This window comes from Pipistrellus kuhlii, unplaced genomic scaffold (genome assembly GCF_014108245.1).
Source record: "Pipistrellus kuhlii isolate mPipKuh1 unplaced genomic scaffold, mPipKuh1.p scaffold_m20_p_4, whole genome shotgun sequence".
Taxonomy (NCBI): Eukaryota; Metazoa; Chordata; class Mammalia; order Chiroptera; family Vespertilionidae; genus Pipistrellus; species Pipistrellus kuhlii.
The window spans coordinates 26,008,098-26,023,668 of record NW_023425540.1 but is presented as its reverse complement, the minus strand read 5'-3'; the positions used below and the strand labels follow the sequence as shown (position 1 = coordinate 26,023,668).

The 15,571-nt window shown below is 55.2% G+C and overlaps 1 protein-coding gene across 3 annotated transcripts in view; it reads right to left on the bottom strand.

Moving 5' to 3' along the window:
* SLC9A3 (solute carrier family 9 member A3) overlaps nt 1–8,782 on the bottom strand; it is a 46,383-nt gene extending 37,601 nt beyond the window's left edge. The window contains exon 1 of one of the 3 annotated variants that reach the window (XM_036409606.2): nt 8,391–8,782. In XM_036409606.2, the coding sequence (XP_036265499.1) occupies nt 8,391–8,610 (220 nt within the window). In that variant the 5' untranslated portion in view covers nt 8,611–8,782. The remainder of the gene's footprint in view (nt 1–8,390) is intronic. The other 2 variants (XM_036409605.2, XM_036409607.2) reach the window with 2 other exon arrangements.
* Between the last annotated feature and the right edge of the window lie 6,789 nt (nt 8,783–15,571).

Below are 15,571 nucleotides of genomic sequence, written 5' to 3'. Positions count from 1 at the left end.
GGTGCTGCCCAGAGCTTTGCCATGGGAACCCATAGCCCTGTGCTGTCAGCGGTCATCGCCTCCCCTACATGTGGTTCAAGTCCACAGAGTCGGGCACCATTCGCCCTCCTTACCTCCCAGGCATGCACCCTCCTCGGAAGCTGGAGGCACAGAGGCCAAAACAGCAGCCTGATGGGCTCTTCAGCTCTCAGAGGCCTTGCCTCACCAAGCCACCAGAGCTCCTGGGAGAAGAACTTGCATCTCTAATCAGACCCTTGCGAACATATGCACTGGTTTTCTGACTTGTTTATCCTGAACATGTTACTGGGAAGAATCTTATGAAATCAGAGGGCTTTTCCCCTTTATAAATAATCCTGGGGCAAAAAATGGTCAACAGAGGAGAACCAAGATGGCGGCTTAGGTAAACACTGATACTTGCCACCTCTCACAACAAAATTACAACAAAAATACAAAACAACCATCATTCAGAACCACCTGAAATCTGGTTGAATGGAAGTCCTACAACTAAAGAATGAAGAAGAAAGCACAGTGAAACTGGTAGGAGGGGCGGAGGTGCAGAACAGGCTGGTCCAACGCACATGTGTAGTATTTTTTTAATCAGGAGGGATATCTCGGCTGCAGAGGCTTCCCATGAGGAGCAAGGGATCCCAGCCCCTCACCAGACCCCTCAGCCCAGGCTTCCAGTGCTGTGAAGAGAAGCCCCCATAATGCTGGGCTATAAAAACCAGTGGGGATTGTGGCTAAGTAACAGGGGAACTGCTGGAGTCCCAGGCAGTTCCTTGTAAAGGGGCAGCACATGGACTCACTCCCTCTGAGCTTCAGTGCTGGGGCTGCAGCTTGTGGGGATCCAAAGACACATGGGGAAGAATTGGATTGTCTGGAACCAGAGCAAGAACTAAGGGGCAGCTTTCTCCCAGACAGGGGTGGTTCACAGGAGTCATTGTTCCTTCATCCTTCCCCATCACAGAGCTAACTGGCAAGCCCCATATCTGAGTATCCATCAACCTGGCTCACACTGTTTGCAAGGCCCTGATGATTCCCTGAGACTCACCCACCCAATTTGCAGCCCACCCAAGCTGTTAGCAGTGGCTTTTCCATATAAATGGCTTGTCTTGGCTCAGGCTTCAGACTTTCCTAAAATCTCTCAAACAAGCAGCAGCTGGTGTCAGCGTGCTCTATACTACTCAATAAGAGGCCCCAGGCCTGGCTTCCCTTACATCCCAGTGGGGTCAAGTTCACCTCAGTTCAGAAGCTCTCATGGCTTCACTTCCCTGGCCCCTCTGACCTTACCTCCCACCCTTCCCTTGATGGGTCTCCCAGCTGCTCCTCAGGTATACCAACACAGGTCCATCACAGTACCATTGCACTGGCTGCTCCACTCTGAAAATGCTTTTCCCCTTACCCAAGGACTCACTCCTCCCATCATTTGTTCACTATTGAACTTAATGTCATTATCCCGAGGCATGATTGCATCTGTCTGTCCTTGCACAAATGCTACCCTCCAAAGCTTGGGTTTGTTTGGTTTGAAGTGACCTTCTCCTGGCCTACAGCAGTGCCAGGCATGTGGCAGCACTAACATTTATTAAATGAATATTACACTGGTGAGAGCTCATCTAGTACCCAGAACTATGGCTGCTATAAATAAATAAATAAATAAATAAATAAATAAATAGCAAACATTTTGGATTATTTTGATAAAGTAAACCGTTCAAACCCAAAAGAGTCATCAATTTGCTGAGGGTATTGACCTGCCTGGGACCCAAGTTCCAGGCTGTGTCCCAGGAAGGTGCATGAGCCAGGACCTGTGCAGGTGTCTGTGTGTCTGGAGGCCAGCATGTCAGGACCTGGCAGTCATTCTGTCTTAATCCAGAAGGTTGCACGGTGGCGAACAGGGCAGCAGATTTCAGCTTGTGGTGGAGGGCACTTCAGACATGCATAGGCGAGCGTGCCGTCTCCTGGAGACCTGGCCCACCCAGGCCTGCTCTGTTTGGGGTGATGGTGCTCTCCACCCTAAACCCCAACACGCTCACAGTACTCTGAGCTAATGCTGGCGCCACTTGTCAATGGTCTGCCTTCCTGGAGGTGTTGTCATAGGGTGTGCCACTCGGCTCACCAGAGGCTGCATGGCAATTTGAGGGGTGGCAGGATGGTGGAGAATTCAGCCAAGGAGCTTAGGAAGCTGCTTCCCAGACCCAGCATCTGGATGGTTTGTAGGAAGCTCACAGACAAGTGAGAAGCTGAGATTCATCAGTGTATTGGTTCACTCACTCATTCATTCATCCCTCACCCCTGCAAAGCAGATCTTCAGGATCCCGGGCAGTCCTCTGGGTTTTGGGTACACAGCAGGAAGAGAAATACACAGTCCCTGCCTTTGCATCCCTGACCTGGCTGTGGGGGCATCCTCAGGAGCTGGGGGTAGGGGGCTGGAGGTTCTGAGCTCAGAAGAGGTGGGGCAAGAAAGGTCCTGGGTAGGTGGGACTCCAATTCCTGGTGACCTGCCTGACTGGGGAGGGGTGTGTGTGTGTGTGTGTGTGTGTGTGTGTGTGTGTGTAGGAGTCTGAGCTTCAGGTGAAGCCAAGAAAAGCCACTGTATAGCAGGGCTACAGCAGGGTGGATGGGAGGCTGCCACGAACTCACCCACCCCCAGCCCACATGCCCCCTTGAGCTCAGCACCCCCTCCAATCTGATGGGCTCTGCAAGCAGGGCTGGATGGGGAGGACAGGTGCTGCAGGCACCTGGACTCCGGGCACTGCTATCTCCCCAGCTCTGAATAGACAGGAGGAGATAGAAGAAAAGATAAGAAGAGATAGAGAAGAGCTGGAAACAAGTGCATGAGGTCAGGTCAGGAAGAAGGGCTGGAGGTGAGAGGGTGGAGGCAGGGTGTGAGCAAGGTACAGGCAAGGGTGGGGGCAAAGACCTGCCCAAGGTGAGCAAACCTCAAACAGCTCAGAGTCTCATACTAGGAAACCACCCAGCTGCCTTGAAACTTTTCTGGATGCAAGGGGCAGAAACCCCACTGTGTTCAGCATGGCTCAAGCAGGAAATCAGCCATTCTAGGCTCCAGTGCTAAGGGTGGGGAAGCGGGCTCTGCACAGATGCCCCCCAATACCTAGCACCCCAAGACATGGTCCCTGAGGCCTGGTACCATAATACCTGGTACTTGAGATCCAGCATTCCAATACTCAGCACCCCAAAGCTTGGTGTCTGAGACCCAACACCAGAGAGCTGCCAGCTGTCAGACTCAGAGCCATGGATACCATGCTCTGGGGGCAGACTTGTCCTAGCTCCCCAGCAGGGGCAGAGCTGGGGAAGCCCCTTCTCTGAGAAACTCAGAGCACCTGCCAGCGTAGGGCAGGTAGAGGAGCTGAGGAGACTGGCCCTGACCTTGGCCAGCCCTAACCTTGGCCAGCCCTGATGTTGGCTCGCTTCCTTCATCAGAACTGAGCTCCCCACCCGCTTCAGGTGCACAGCTCCTGGGAAAACTCGCTGCCAAAAGGGAGTGGAGAGAAAACGGGGAGATGTGTGGATGGGAACCCCGACTTTAAACACTCCCTGGCTCTTGGGGAGCTCACGGGGAAGGGCCTGGCGCGTGTGGAAGGAAGTCCTGCCTCTGTCCTACTGGGCCAGAGCTGGGGGGCAGAACTGTGGGTGGGGTGGGCTGAACTTGTCTGTGAAGAAATAAAGTGTGAGGCTGGTTAAGGGCCGGATCAGAGAGCCCAGAGCTAAGTTTCGCCAAACTCCTGCCTTCACAGAGCCTGTGCATGCGCACCAAGGCTGGCCCGGGCCAGACTCCGGAGAAGAGCCTGGTGTCCTGGGGACTGGTGGTGATTCATGCTGGACTGTTTCGGGAAGCTGGCCCGGGGGGAAGGCTCCCTGGGGAGTCCCTTGTGGAGCAGGCAGGCCTGGGTGCTATCGCACTGCTTGACCTTTGCCCCCTTCCTCAGATCATTCCAACAGAATACCTTAGCTCCGAATGCCCATGGATTATTTTATAGCCAGGGGCTAATTCTCCCTTGGGCAATTCCTGAAAAGGGAGACTTTACACCTTCAGCATGGCACCTTCCCTCCAGCAGAGACTCCAGGGACAGTCCTTGGTTCCAGGCCTTGGATAATGGGTCTTCACTCCCATGGACTCCATCTGTCCTGTGAGGACTGGGGTCCACTAGGGCCCACTGACTGTCTACTCTTGGGAGGATAGGTTTGCACTGGGACTCCTGGTGGTTACTCTGCCCTTCTAGGCCATCCTTATCTTCCAGATCCTCTTATGTGTTCCCTCCTGGCCAGCAAGGGAAATTCAGGGGGTGCAGAGAGGAGAGCATGGTAGAAGGTGCCCAGGAGCCCACAGGAGGGAGTGGGATAGGAGTCAGGGGCTCCCCATCTAAAACCAGAGCAGGAGTAATTAACCCAGGAGTTAAACACCACCCAGAGCTTCCCACACAACCTGGAGCATATTTCAGGGCAGACACCCAGTGCCCGACAGCTGTACCGCAGAGAAATCCACCACTGGGCGGGGTGTCTAGACAGAAGTCACACAGCCAGGGGAGGCCTGAGGACTGAGAACATTGTTAGGGAGAGAAAGCCTGGCCTGGTGCAAGGTCCAAAGTGACCCTGGTATGGGTGGCTGCAGACTTGGGACCCGCCCCAGAGAAGCACATGCCCGGGGCTCCCGGCTGTTCCAGGGAAAGGTCCCTTCCCCTCCACCAAGGGCAGACACCACCCACTGCATAAGGATCCTCACCCTCATTTCCCACCCGTCCCTGAGCTGTGTTCGGCTCCCTGGCCTCAGTGGCCTTCTTCTCCTCTGAATTTCCTAAAGATGCAGTAACAGGCCCAGATGTATACATGTGGGGAGCTTGCAATCCGACTTTGCTGCCTCATTGGACATCTGTGGGTACAAGAACCATACCTGCTCCTCACCTTGCAAAGTGGCAGAACCCAGTCCTAGGTCACCAAGATAGTGCTGTGACCCTGCTCTCCAGGGTCTCTGTCCCCAGCTGCTGAGCAGAGAAGCTGCTTGAAGCTTATGCAGGAGTTCCTGCCTGTGTCTCAGGGTCCCCTGCACCTTTTTTCCCCATCAAGGTTACTAATAGCTGGAAGCAATCTGACCTCTCCAACACAAGGTGTTTGGAAATCAGTATCAATCCAGCTCTTCTGTTCCTGTAATTTGAGACTCAAATAGTCTAGATGATCCCTGACCATTTTAAATGATGAATGGGGCCAAGTGGCTTAACAAGTGTGAACCCTGGACTGTGGGGCGGGAGGAAGTACACTGTGATCCAAGCACGTCCCTCATCTGTGCACGGGTTGGACCCACGGCCGAGAGGCCTCTGGCCCCATCAGGGTAAGGTGTGGGCGTGACTAGTCCTTAGGGTTTTGAGCGACAGGCATTAGGGTTGGCTTTGCAGAGAGGGAGATGGCTGAGGGGGTCTGGTCTCTGAGTCAGGGCCTCAAGTGTAAGTCCAGAGTCTTAGGGATGGCGGTGGGGTAGGGGTGGGCACCTGAATGCAGAGGGCTTGGGCAGGGAGGTGGGCTGGGCAGTGGGAGGTCCCTGGCTTAGTCCAGCAGAAACTAGGCCAGAGCTCTGATTTTCACTGCAGAGAGCACAGCGGATTGTGGGGGGTGAGACCCAAGCCTTGGAAGGTGTGGAGCTCAGCTTGGTCTGGTCTGGAGTGAGTGGGGACCACTGAGATGAGGTCATTGGCTCGAGGTGACTCCTGGTTTGGGTGGCTAAGTGTGAGCGGTGGGTCCAGATTGTTTACTAAGCCTTGGTTTGGGGCCTGGAGAGCTGAGAAGTGGGGGGAGTGGGGGTTCCTCTGAGTTGTGGGGAGATGTCTGTGCAGAGACTCCTTTCAGGTAACCAGGGCTGGAGATGGGGGCCCCTGGAAGACAGTACCTGAAGGTGCTGGGTGTGGGGCAGTGAAGGGAGAATAGACCTGGGGTGGGGGGAGGACTTAGGTCCGGATCCAGGGGCAGGGCCCCAAGGTGGATGAAGAAGGAGCAGCCTCAGAAGATGGGGACAGGACAAGGCAGAAAGAGATGGGGGACTTCAGAGGTTAGGAAAAGAGGTGGGGCCATGAAGACGGCCTTGGGGAACTGGGCAGGGTCAGGGCAGAGGATTCCAGGGGATAGGATTAATGGGGAGAGGATATAGGATTAATGGGGAGAGGCCATAAGGAAGAACAGGGAGGGACAAGGCTGGGCATGGGTGCAGTCCCAGCTTCCTTTTAAAGATGGGGAAACTGAGTGTGTGTAGTGATGCCTAGTCACAGGTCAGGCCCTAATACCATCATAGTGGGAGCCTCCAAATTCAGAAGAATATCTAGGCAGGGACAGGGCAAGGCCTGACCCAGGGTCAGAGGGCACCCCAGGGGTCTTCTCCCTGGGATCCTCTATGTGTTGTCCTGAGAGCCCCTACCTCCAGCCTCCCAGGATTACAGCCTGCAGGGTGTGGTGCTTTTGAGGTGAGACTTTTTAAAGTGGTGAGTGCCAGAAGGGAAACACATTCTGCCCTGCCCATGAGACGGCGGTGGAGCTGCTGGAGCGGGCAGCCCCACCTGGAGAAGGCCCTCTTCAGACAGTCCGAGTGCTCGGAGACCTGCAGGCCATGGCTCTTCCTGGGTGAGTAACAAAATCTGGGCCAGGCAAATACTTGGGTCAGTGCCGCCCTCCCAGGGTCCCCACACCCACTCCATGTGGAACAGCTGGTGCCCTGATGGCTGGCCCTGGACTTTCATATGCCAGGCTCCACACCTGTGCCGCCACCGGGGCCAGACAGAAAATGCATGCTTGATTACACAACAGAGGTGCCGCACCTCTCAGAGTGTCTTGGGCCCACCCTGCACATGTCATCATCCTTATGGTGGTTTCATGGAGTAAAGAATGTGGCAGAGGAAGAGATGCCCCTTCCCCCCCCCCCGCCCTGCGCCCACCCCTTCCTCCCCATCCCACTACAACTGTGCTCCAGAAACAGGTCCGTTCTTAGGTGAGCAGTGTGAGTGTCCGGGCAGGGTATGCCCAGACATTGAGGTTGGACTTGCCCAGTTAAGTGTCACACTGGATATGGCTAGTGTCAGTGGTCTCGCCCTGGCAGAGGCATCTGGCAGAGACACAGCTTATGAGACCACGGGGCTTTCCAGTGGGGGACCAAGTAAGCAAGGTGACCAGGCAGGTGGGGCCAAGGGACTACAGAGATGCCAGGACAAAGGAGGGAGGAGGCAGAGGGAGCTCCTAAGAAAGGCAAAGCAGAAAAGAGAGGAACTTTCAAAAGAGGCCATGGGCATAAGCAGGAGATGAAGGAAAAACAAGCTGCACCCAGCTTCTGCCAGGTACCCCTAAGTCCAGGTCCAAAGCCCTCTAAGGTCTTGCCCCAAACCTGTCTTTCCCAGCATGCTGAGCTCATCAGTGCTCTCCAAGGCCCCAGAAAGACTCCTCTTCTTCTTGCCTGCCCTTCCCCATTCCCAAACCATTGGTGATCTGTTCCTGCCACCTACAGCTCCTTGGGGGGCAAGGATGGGGGGAGTGTCTTCAGACCTCCCGCTCAGGGGGCCCTCCCTCAGGCTCCCCCTAGTTAGTTACAAATGCTATCACACTTCCAACACCTCAACTAAGACCCTCCCTGGTGTTGACCCGCACTTAGAGACTTCAGTCCTCCTACGCCCTTAGGAAAGATGACCTTCCCATCACCTTGCTGCGGAGTTCTGGCAATCCCACTTTGCTGGCTCATTGGAGCAAGTTAGCAGAAAAGAAATCTGACAGGAAGGGATTTTTAAACAGAGAAACACTCCGTGGGAAAACCGCTCCTGTAAGCAGGATTTTACTGGGTTTCATTGTGAGCGGCACCGTTCCCCTTCTGCCCTGGGAACAAATTATCACTTCGGTGCTTGACAACAAGGACATTCCCCTTTTCAGGGCGTTCAAAAGCCCCCCATGAGCCCGCCCCACAGACAGAAAACGCGGCGCAGGAGTGCCAGCGCGGAGAGACGCGCTGCACCGCGGGCCTAGATGGGCAGCCTGGAGCCCAGAGAGCGCGGGCTCCCCGCCTCTCCCTCCCCAGCACCTGCCCGGCAAGATCGGGGGACTCTGGGGACCGGCACGGCCGCTCCGGGCCCGGCCAGGCTCGCGGCCCAGGAGCCTTGCCCTGCCGACGCAAGGGCTGGTTCCCCGGGGCTGGGAGCGGTGCTCTCGGAAGGGACCGCGCGGCAACTGACACCGAACGCGCCCCTTCCACAGGGAAGGCCGCGGAGCCGGCACCTACCCGGAGGGAGGGAGGAAGGGAGGAAGGTTGGCGCCTCGTTCTGCCCGCGGGAGCGCAGGCAGGCGGGGTCGGTCGAGGGAAAGTCGCTGCGGGGCCAGAACCCCGGAGCCCTCCCTCCGAGTCCGGGGCTGCTTACCGATCTTGGCCACGCTGGCCACGAGGATCCAGAGCGCGATGATGTACGGGTCCTGGACGTGGTCCCATTTGAAGGTGACCACCTGGAAGCCCTCGCTGTCTTGGTGCCCGCCGCCGCCAGGCTCCTCCTCGACGCCCGCCACCTGCGGCAGCTCGCCCAGCGCCAGCAGCAACGCCAGCAGAAGCCCCCAGCCGGGCCCCAGAGCCCCGCGCCGCGACATGGTCCCCGCCGCTCAGGGTCCGGTCTGGGCGCTCATGGCGTGTAGGTCCGGCTGCGTCTGCGGGACGCGCTGCGCGGGGGCCGCCGGGCGCGCCGGCCGGTTGGACGGACGCGCGTTGGGCAGCGCGGAGCCGAGAGCGCTCGGGGTGCGGGCTGCGGTCCGGTCCCGCCCGCCCCGGTGGCCTTTAATCCGGCGGCCCCCTCCCGCCCCGGGGCGGAGCCTGCCCGCCCCCGCTGCGCTCACGGAGCGCAGACACCGCCGCGCGTTCTCGGCACGCCCACCCCGGGCCCGACCGGCCCCTTGGCCTCACCTTCCCGCGTCCTCAACCCACGCCCGCCCTCTCCTGGAGCCCTGGGCTGCAGGGCGCAGGCCGGGAGGTCTGTGCGGTCGCAGAGCGATGGAGGGAGGACCTTCCCCTTTGGGGACCGAGCTGCAGCGCCGAGGGCTGGGGGTCCTTCAGGGCTTGGCTGTCAGGTGGTGGGTGGGCGCTGGGTGCATCAAGCGCCCCGTGGTGGCACTCGCTCAGCTCCGGAGTTGCTAGGGGCCGCCCATGGGAACACTGGCCCCAAGCTCCTCCTTCTCCACAAAAGCAGCATCTGGGGCTGTGCAGATACCACCACCACCACCACCACCACCACCACCACCACCACCACCACCACCCCCAGAGGCCCAAGGACCCAGAAAGGGGGCCGGGCTGCCAGCCTCCTACTGTCTTCCCCAGCATTTCGTCACAGGATCCAACAACTTGTCAGAAACCAGGGTGATGCAGAATCCAAGTCTCTGCACTTCTCCAAGCATGGCCTCCTACCTTCTGTGAGGCACCTCTACCTCTCTCCCCCTTCCCCCACCTCAGGACCCAAGGGCCCTGCTCAGACTTACAGTATTGCGCCTGAAATACCCCTTTTACTTCAGGGTGGGCTTCAAATTGACATGGTTTTTGCACCGGTGGGGACTCTGCCCTCAAGTCCCTTCAGTCTGCACTGCACCTGCAGATGGCTCGCCCGGACATCTCGGTCTCCACAATGCAAGTGCCCCTCACATTTCCTCCCTAAGCCCACCCTGCAGCCTCAGCAGGGACAGCCCTGTCTTCTGTTCAGCCCCAAACCTAGGAGGCATACCTGACTTCTTCAGCTCCTGCTGTTTCCAGGACAGGTTTTCTGTTCTACGTGCAAATACAAACCAGCTACTGCTCCTCACCTCTGGCCGCCACCCACTGCTGCAAAGGTCCCCATTCATCTGCCTGGCCTGGCCCTCCTATGGGCCCCTCCAACGCAGAGGAACTCTCCAGACGCAGGCCTCTCCCTGACCTCCTCTGAGCCTCCCTCTGCCAGATGCACCCGCTCTCTCGGCACCTCTACTCCCAGGCTTCCTGGGCTCCATGAGGCCTTTGCTCCAATGTCACCTCTTTGTTGCATCCTCTGACCTCCCGGCTCCCCTCCTCATATTCCTCCATGCCTCCCAGGCTTTGCCGTGCTGTCTGCTCTGTTTGCCTGTTGCCTGTCTGCCCTCCCCATGGAAACATCTGTTCCCTGAGTGAGGGGCTGCACAAAGCCCGCCAGACACATGGCTGCATTCCCAGTGCCTGAAACGGTGCCTGGCACAGAGGAGTGCTCAGGAGATGCTGGTTAGATGGATGCAGGTGGACATATCTCTTCTAATACCTGAGAATGTGTTGGAGTCTCAGGAGGTGGGCTGGCAAGCTGGATGACTTTACTCCTTGGATTTTCTCCCTCGTTTCTTAGGAGAGGTGGCCATCAGCCATGTAGGGGAGAAAGAATCAATTCAAATCATGCTCACCTGTCTGGGTGGCCGGGTGCTAAACGGCGAGTGAAGCTGGGCGACCACGTGGAGGATGCTGCGGAGGGCATCAGTCTTCGCTGGGAGTTCTGGGGGACTTGCCAGCTGTAAGGGCCTCTGTGGTAGCTCAGGGATTCTTGAGGGGGTGGGAGGGGAGAAAGGCCAGCCTCAAGGGTTGTAGTGAGCGTGGGGTGGAGGCTGGACTAAGGGTCTGTGGGAGTATGTGACTGGGAGCTGCCAGGGTGGCCATGCTCGGTGTGCCATGGTGGGTGGTGGTTGCTCCCAGCTCAAGCCTATTCATGCTGCTGTACCTGCTTCTGTCCCCTGCTCTATTCTTGGCCTCCTGTCCCAGAGGGAGAGCCAGCTGGATATGATCAGATTACCTGCAGCCCAGACACCCTCCTCGTCCCTTTCTCATGGTTCATGGGTAAACAAAGCCTTTACAAAACCATCCTCTTTGAAGATGGTGCCCTTGCATTCCACGGAAAGGCCAAATGCCCACCAGAACAGCACGTACTATGATGCCCAGTGACCCTCCGGTCATGCCACCCTTGGGTTTTTACCAGAGCCTGTCCTAAGAGCTCAGGGCATTTCTTCTGGGAGCGGCTGCTGCTGAGACCCAGGAGGCAGTTCAAAGGGCAGAGGAGCCGAGTGTTAGTGTGCACACTTGAGGGTTCAAAGTGAAAGCTGAGGCCTAATGTTGGCCATCGGACAGTGTGCTGCAAAGGTGGCCTCGGGCTGTCCGAGGACAAGAAAGAGTTGAAAGGAAGCAGGGCCCTGCAGCGGCATGGTGGGAGTGTGGTGCAAGCTCGGGGGAGAAGCAGGCTGTTTGCAGGATCTAATAGGCAAGTATAGGACGAATGCGTTTGCACTTCAGGTTGCTGGAGGGCTCCAGGGCATGCAACAGTGGTGAGAATATCAGCCTCCCTTATAAGCACAAGTCAGTTTAGGAGGGTGGGGAGTGTGTACTGCTCCATTCCTCCTGATATTCCACCCACCCACCCACTGACCCACTTCTCCACAGTGCCCCCCCCCTCCCAATAAGGACTGGGGCCACATGGTGGGTGGGCTGTGGTTTTAAGCAGTGCTGCAGCATCCCACCACTCCAGGGCTACCATTATGAATGGCGCCCTCAGAGTTGTACTGTGCACAATTGAAATGGCCATCTGGCCAAGAGTAGCCAGAGGCCTGGGTGTGCGTGTGTGTTGGGAGATGTCCTCAGGGGCAGGCAGGTGTGTGAGGATCTGATAACTACCCTCTCAGCACCGTTGTTAGGCAGGCCTGAGCAGCATTGCAGAGCATCCCTCCTCCACCCTTCCCTGGGTGAGGATTACCTGTGCATCTGCTTGTACACATACTGTCTTAGAGTCTCTTCCTGCCTTGGTGACAACCACAGTGTTCTCGTGTGGCCTTTCCTGGAGTGCAGACATGAGAAGAGAGAGAGGGAGGGAAATGTCTCTTCTACTTCTTGAAGGGGCACAGACCCTATTGGATTAAGGCCCCAACCTTATGAACCTTACTTACCCTTAATTACCTCCCTATTGCCAAATACAGCCACAGTGGGTGCTCCGGCGGCTCCAACATAATGATTGGGGGGCAAACAGTTAGTCCCTAGCACTGTGAGACCCCCATGACCCCATGGCCAACTCAGAGATGTGACAACGCTGCGAGTAGCCAGTCCGAGAGAACTGCAATCTCCCTCATCTGCCATGAGCATCTGAACTTCAAAATTAAGGCACGAAAGCGAAAAACATCACCTCTATTCCATTCAGTCCACATCTAGGCTTCTGCTGACAATACACAAGAGATGAAAGTTAAGTTTTAATGTGACTTTAGGATATTTAAGCCCATGCACACAGGCATTTACCACCCATCTCCAAAGTTTATTTTTAAACCCAAAGTGTTCACACACTAGCTCTTCAGGAAGGGAAGAGCCTGGCGCTATGACCCTCCTAGCCTGTGGGCCGGCCGAGTGCCCGCTGTGCCTGGTCCTGCCTAGGCCCCTTACGAGCAGACCAGCATGACAGGTGTCCTGCCTTATTTGATTGCAGTAATACAGCTGCATTTTTTCAGAACAAATTGTGAGCAGGGGTTCTTCGGTGGTCGGCCTGTGGTGGCCCTGAGGCCTCAGGTGAGTCTGGAGCCTTCCTAACCCGAGGCCACAGGCCAGGATGCAGGTGAGGGGCGTTCGGGGCAGAGGGTCTCAGGCTAAGCAATAGCTCCAATGTTGCCACTTTGGTCACAGTGTCCCCAAGCCCTGGGATCACCAGGCTAAGGCCTTGGACCTGCGATTGCAGCCACATTCCATGTCCTCCCCAGCCCTGCTGGTCTGTGGCTTGGCAGCACGTGAGCCTGAGGCGGGGTTGAGGTCCCGAGGATCTTGGACCTGCCTTGTTCCTGCACCGCAGGCTCGGCACCCCCTCCACCCTTGGGGACACAAGGGACCCTCTGCAATGGGGACTATCTGGCTTCGCTGAGTTCTGTGGAAGCACCTTCCCCAACCACTTTGATCACTCCCTGCTCCTACCTCCTGTCCCTTGTGAAGACCTGCCCATCTCACTACACCCCTTGTTCAAGCCCTGCTCTCTGGGCCATGCCCTCTTCTCCCAGAAATCTTGACATCCCCCTCCTTTCTGAAAGCAAGACCCCATTCACCTGGCATTCCCTGGCTGGGATCCCTTACCCAGAAACCCCCTGTGATCCCTCTGCACAGTGTTCCACACCCCCACCCATGGTCAGTGAGGACCTCTAACCCCAGCTCCTCACTGAGGCCCCACAAAAGCCCCAGGGCCGGTGACCAACCGTGTCCCTCTGCCCCTGACCCCAGGCTTGCCAACCGGCTCAGAAACCAGCCCAGTCGCCACCACAACTGAAACATCCTAAACACAAGGACCAGATAAATCATGTAAAGTGCAAATGCAAAAGGTACCAGGCTGAAGAGCTGGCTTAATGTTAGAAGAGCTGCTTTAAGGGAGAGATTAAAGCAGATTAAAGGAGAAAGCTCAGTGATGGATCAACAGAAGCAGAAAGTGCCTTTGGGAAAATTATAAATCCACTCGTGAAAAAACATTTACTTAGAGGAAAACTCTAAGCACACTTAGAACAGAAGCAAGTTTCCTTAGCCTGGCAAATTGGACCTACAAACCCGCAGTGAGCACAGTGCGATGAAACTGGGACCTGTCTCCTGGAGGTAAGGAGCCGTCAGATGCCTCCCTCACTGCTGTTCTCCACACAAGAGCAGAAAGAAAAACTGAGAGAAGAACTGGGAAAAGAAGGAACAAAGTTGTTCTTAGCATGTGAGATATCACTTCTATGTAATGCCCAAAAGGGGGCCCGGAGAGAAATTATTACAAATCATTAGAATTAAGGAGAGGTAGGTCAGCAAGGATGCTGGCTACAAAATCAATTTCTATACACTGCAACAGATGTCTTAGAAAATGAAAGCTAATTTGACAATACTATTTACATAGCATCAAAAATTATGAAACACACCTGGAGGGGGTGGCGGGGGTGAGTTTCTAGCAAGAAATATACAAGATGTTTGTGGAAGGAGTCTTTCTAATCCTCCAGCTGGCTCTGCAGTTTTCTAGGTGGAAAAATTTTAAAGTATGGCTTTAATTTATTTAATAAATACAGGACTAGTCAGACTTTCTGTTTCTTTTTGTGTTCATTTGGGTAAATTGTATTTTCAAGGAAGTTTGAGTAAAGTTTTCATCAAACATTTCATGTTTAGGCCCAGATGGCGTGGCTCAGTGATTGAGCGTCAAACCTATGAACCAGAAGGTCATGGCGATTCCCGGTCAGGCCATATGCCCGGGCTGCAGGCTTGATCCTGGTGAGGGGCATGCAGGAGGCCACCAATCAATGATTCTCTCTCATCATTGATATTTCTATATCTCTCCCTCTCCCTTTCTCTCTGAAATCAATAAAAATATATTTTAAAAACTCATCCTAATACATAAAAACCCTGGGTCTGCCACATTCTTTTGCTTGCAACCTACCAGTGTTCTTATATTTAAAGTGCATTTTTTTGTTTTCTCATCAAGCCTGACAAGATTTATCTTCATGCATCTATTCTTAACTAATAACATGGTAATGGTTGATCTGTGTATTTAAGATCTGGATCTTGCTGTTAACCTCTTGCTCTTTGCATGAGCGGCAGACATTTGTCACTAACACTTCTCTGCCAAAGACTCGGCTCCATATTGTCCATCACTCACTCAGTCTCATCTTCATCTTGTCAATCACTCATTCAGTCTCAGCTCCGTCTTGTCCATCACTCACTCAGACTTAACTCCATTTGAGTCCGTCACTAATGGGGTTTGGACTGAGCTCTGTCTGTTTCATCACTCACTCACACGCAGTTCCTTTTGGGTCATCACTGATTCAGGCTCGGTTTCGTTCGCTCCATCATTTACTGAAACTCAGCTTTGTCTTGCCCATCACTCACTCATGCTCAGCTCCTTTTGGTTCATCACTCAATCAGATCCACCTTCATTTGTCCCATCCCTTAGTGAAAAACTCAGCTCCTTTTTGTCCATTACTTCATTAGACTCAGCTCCATCTGTCCATCACTAATTCAGACTCAGCTCTGCATGTCTGTCTTCGAATGTTTTCTTCTTCTGTTGGGCCTGGTTAATTTCCCTAAGCTCTCTTGTTATGTCACTTCCCTTCAGCTACCCTGGCTTGGGTTGCCAGGTTCTGTGTGTAGCACAGACAAGCCTTCAGTCAATGTATGGGAAGTTGAACCTCACTTCCCATGCATCAAAAAAGTCGGAGAAGAGCCCGAAGAGTGTTGAGCCTGGAGATGCAGAGGAGGAGAGATCCAGGAAGCAGCACCACAACTGGGACCTCACCCATGTCCCCCAGGCCTGCCCACTGCTTTCACAGCTGCGTTCCCAGTCACTGCTCATACAGAATTCAGCTTCCGTTGGTGTCCCAGAGGCTTCTCATACTTGAGTGGTCATCCAGGTCTCCTCCTCGGCTTCTTCCCAGGCCCAAAGGCCCCCAGGAGCTCCAGAGTGTGTTCCTAGCTGGACACATTTGTGTTTGCTGGACAGAGCTTTTCAATCTGGCTCAGCTGTGGCTTTTCCCGTTTTCCAGGAGACTTGCTTTTGCCCCCCTCCCCTGTACTGCAAGGCCCACCCTCTGGGGGGATTCATTC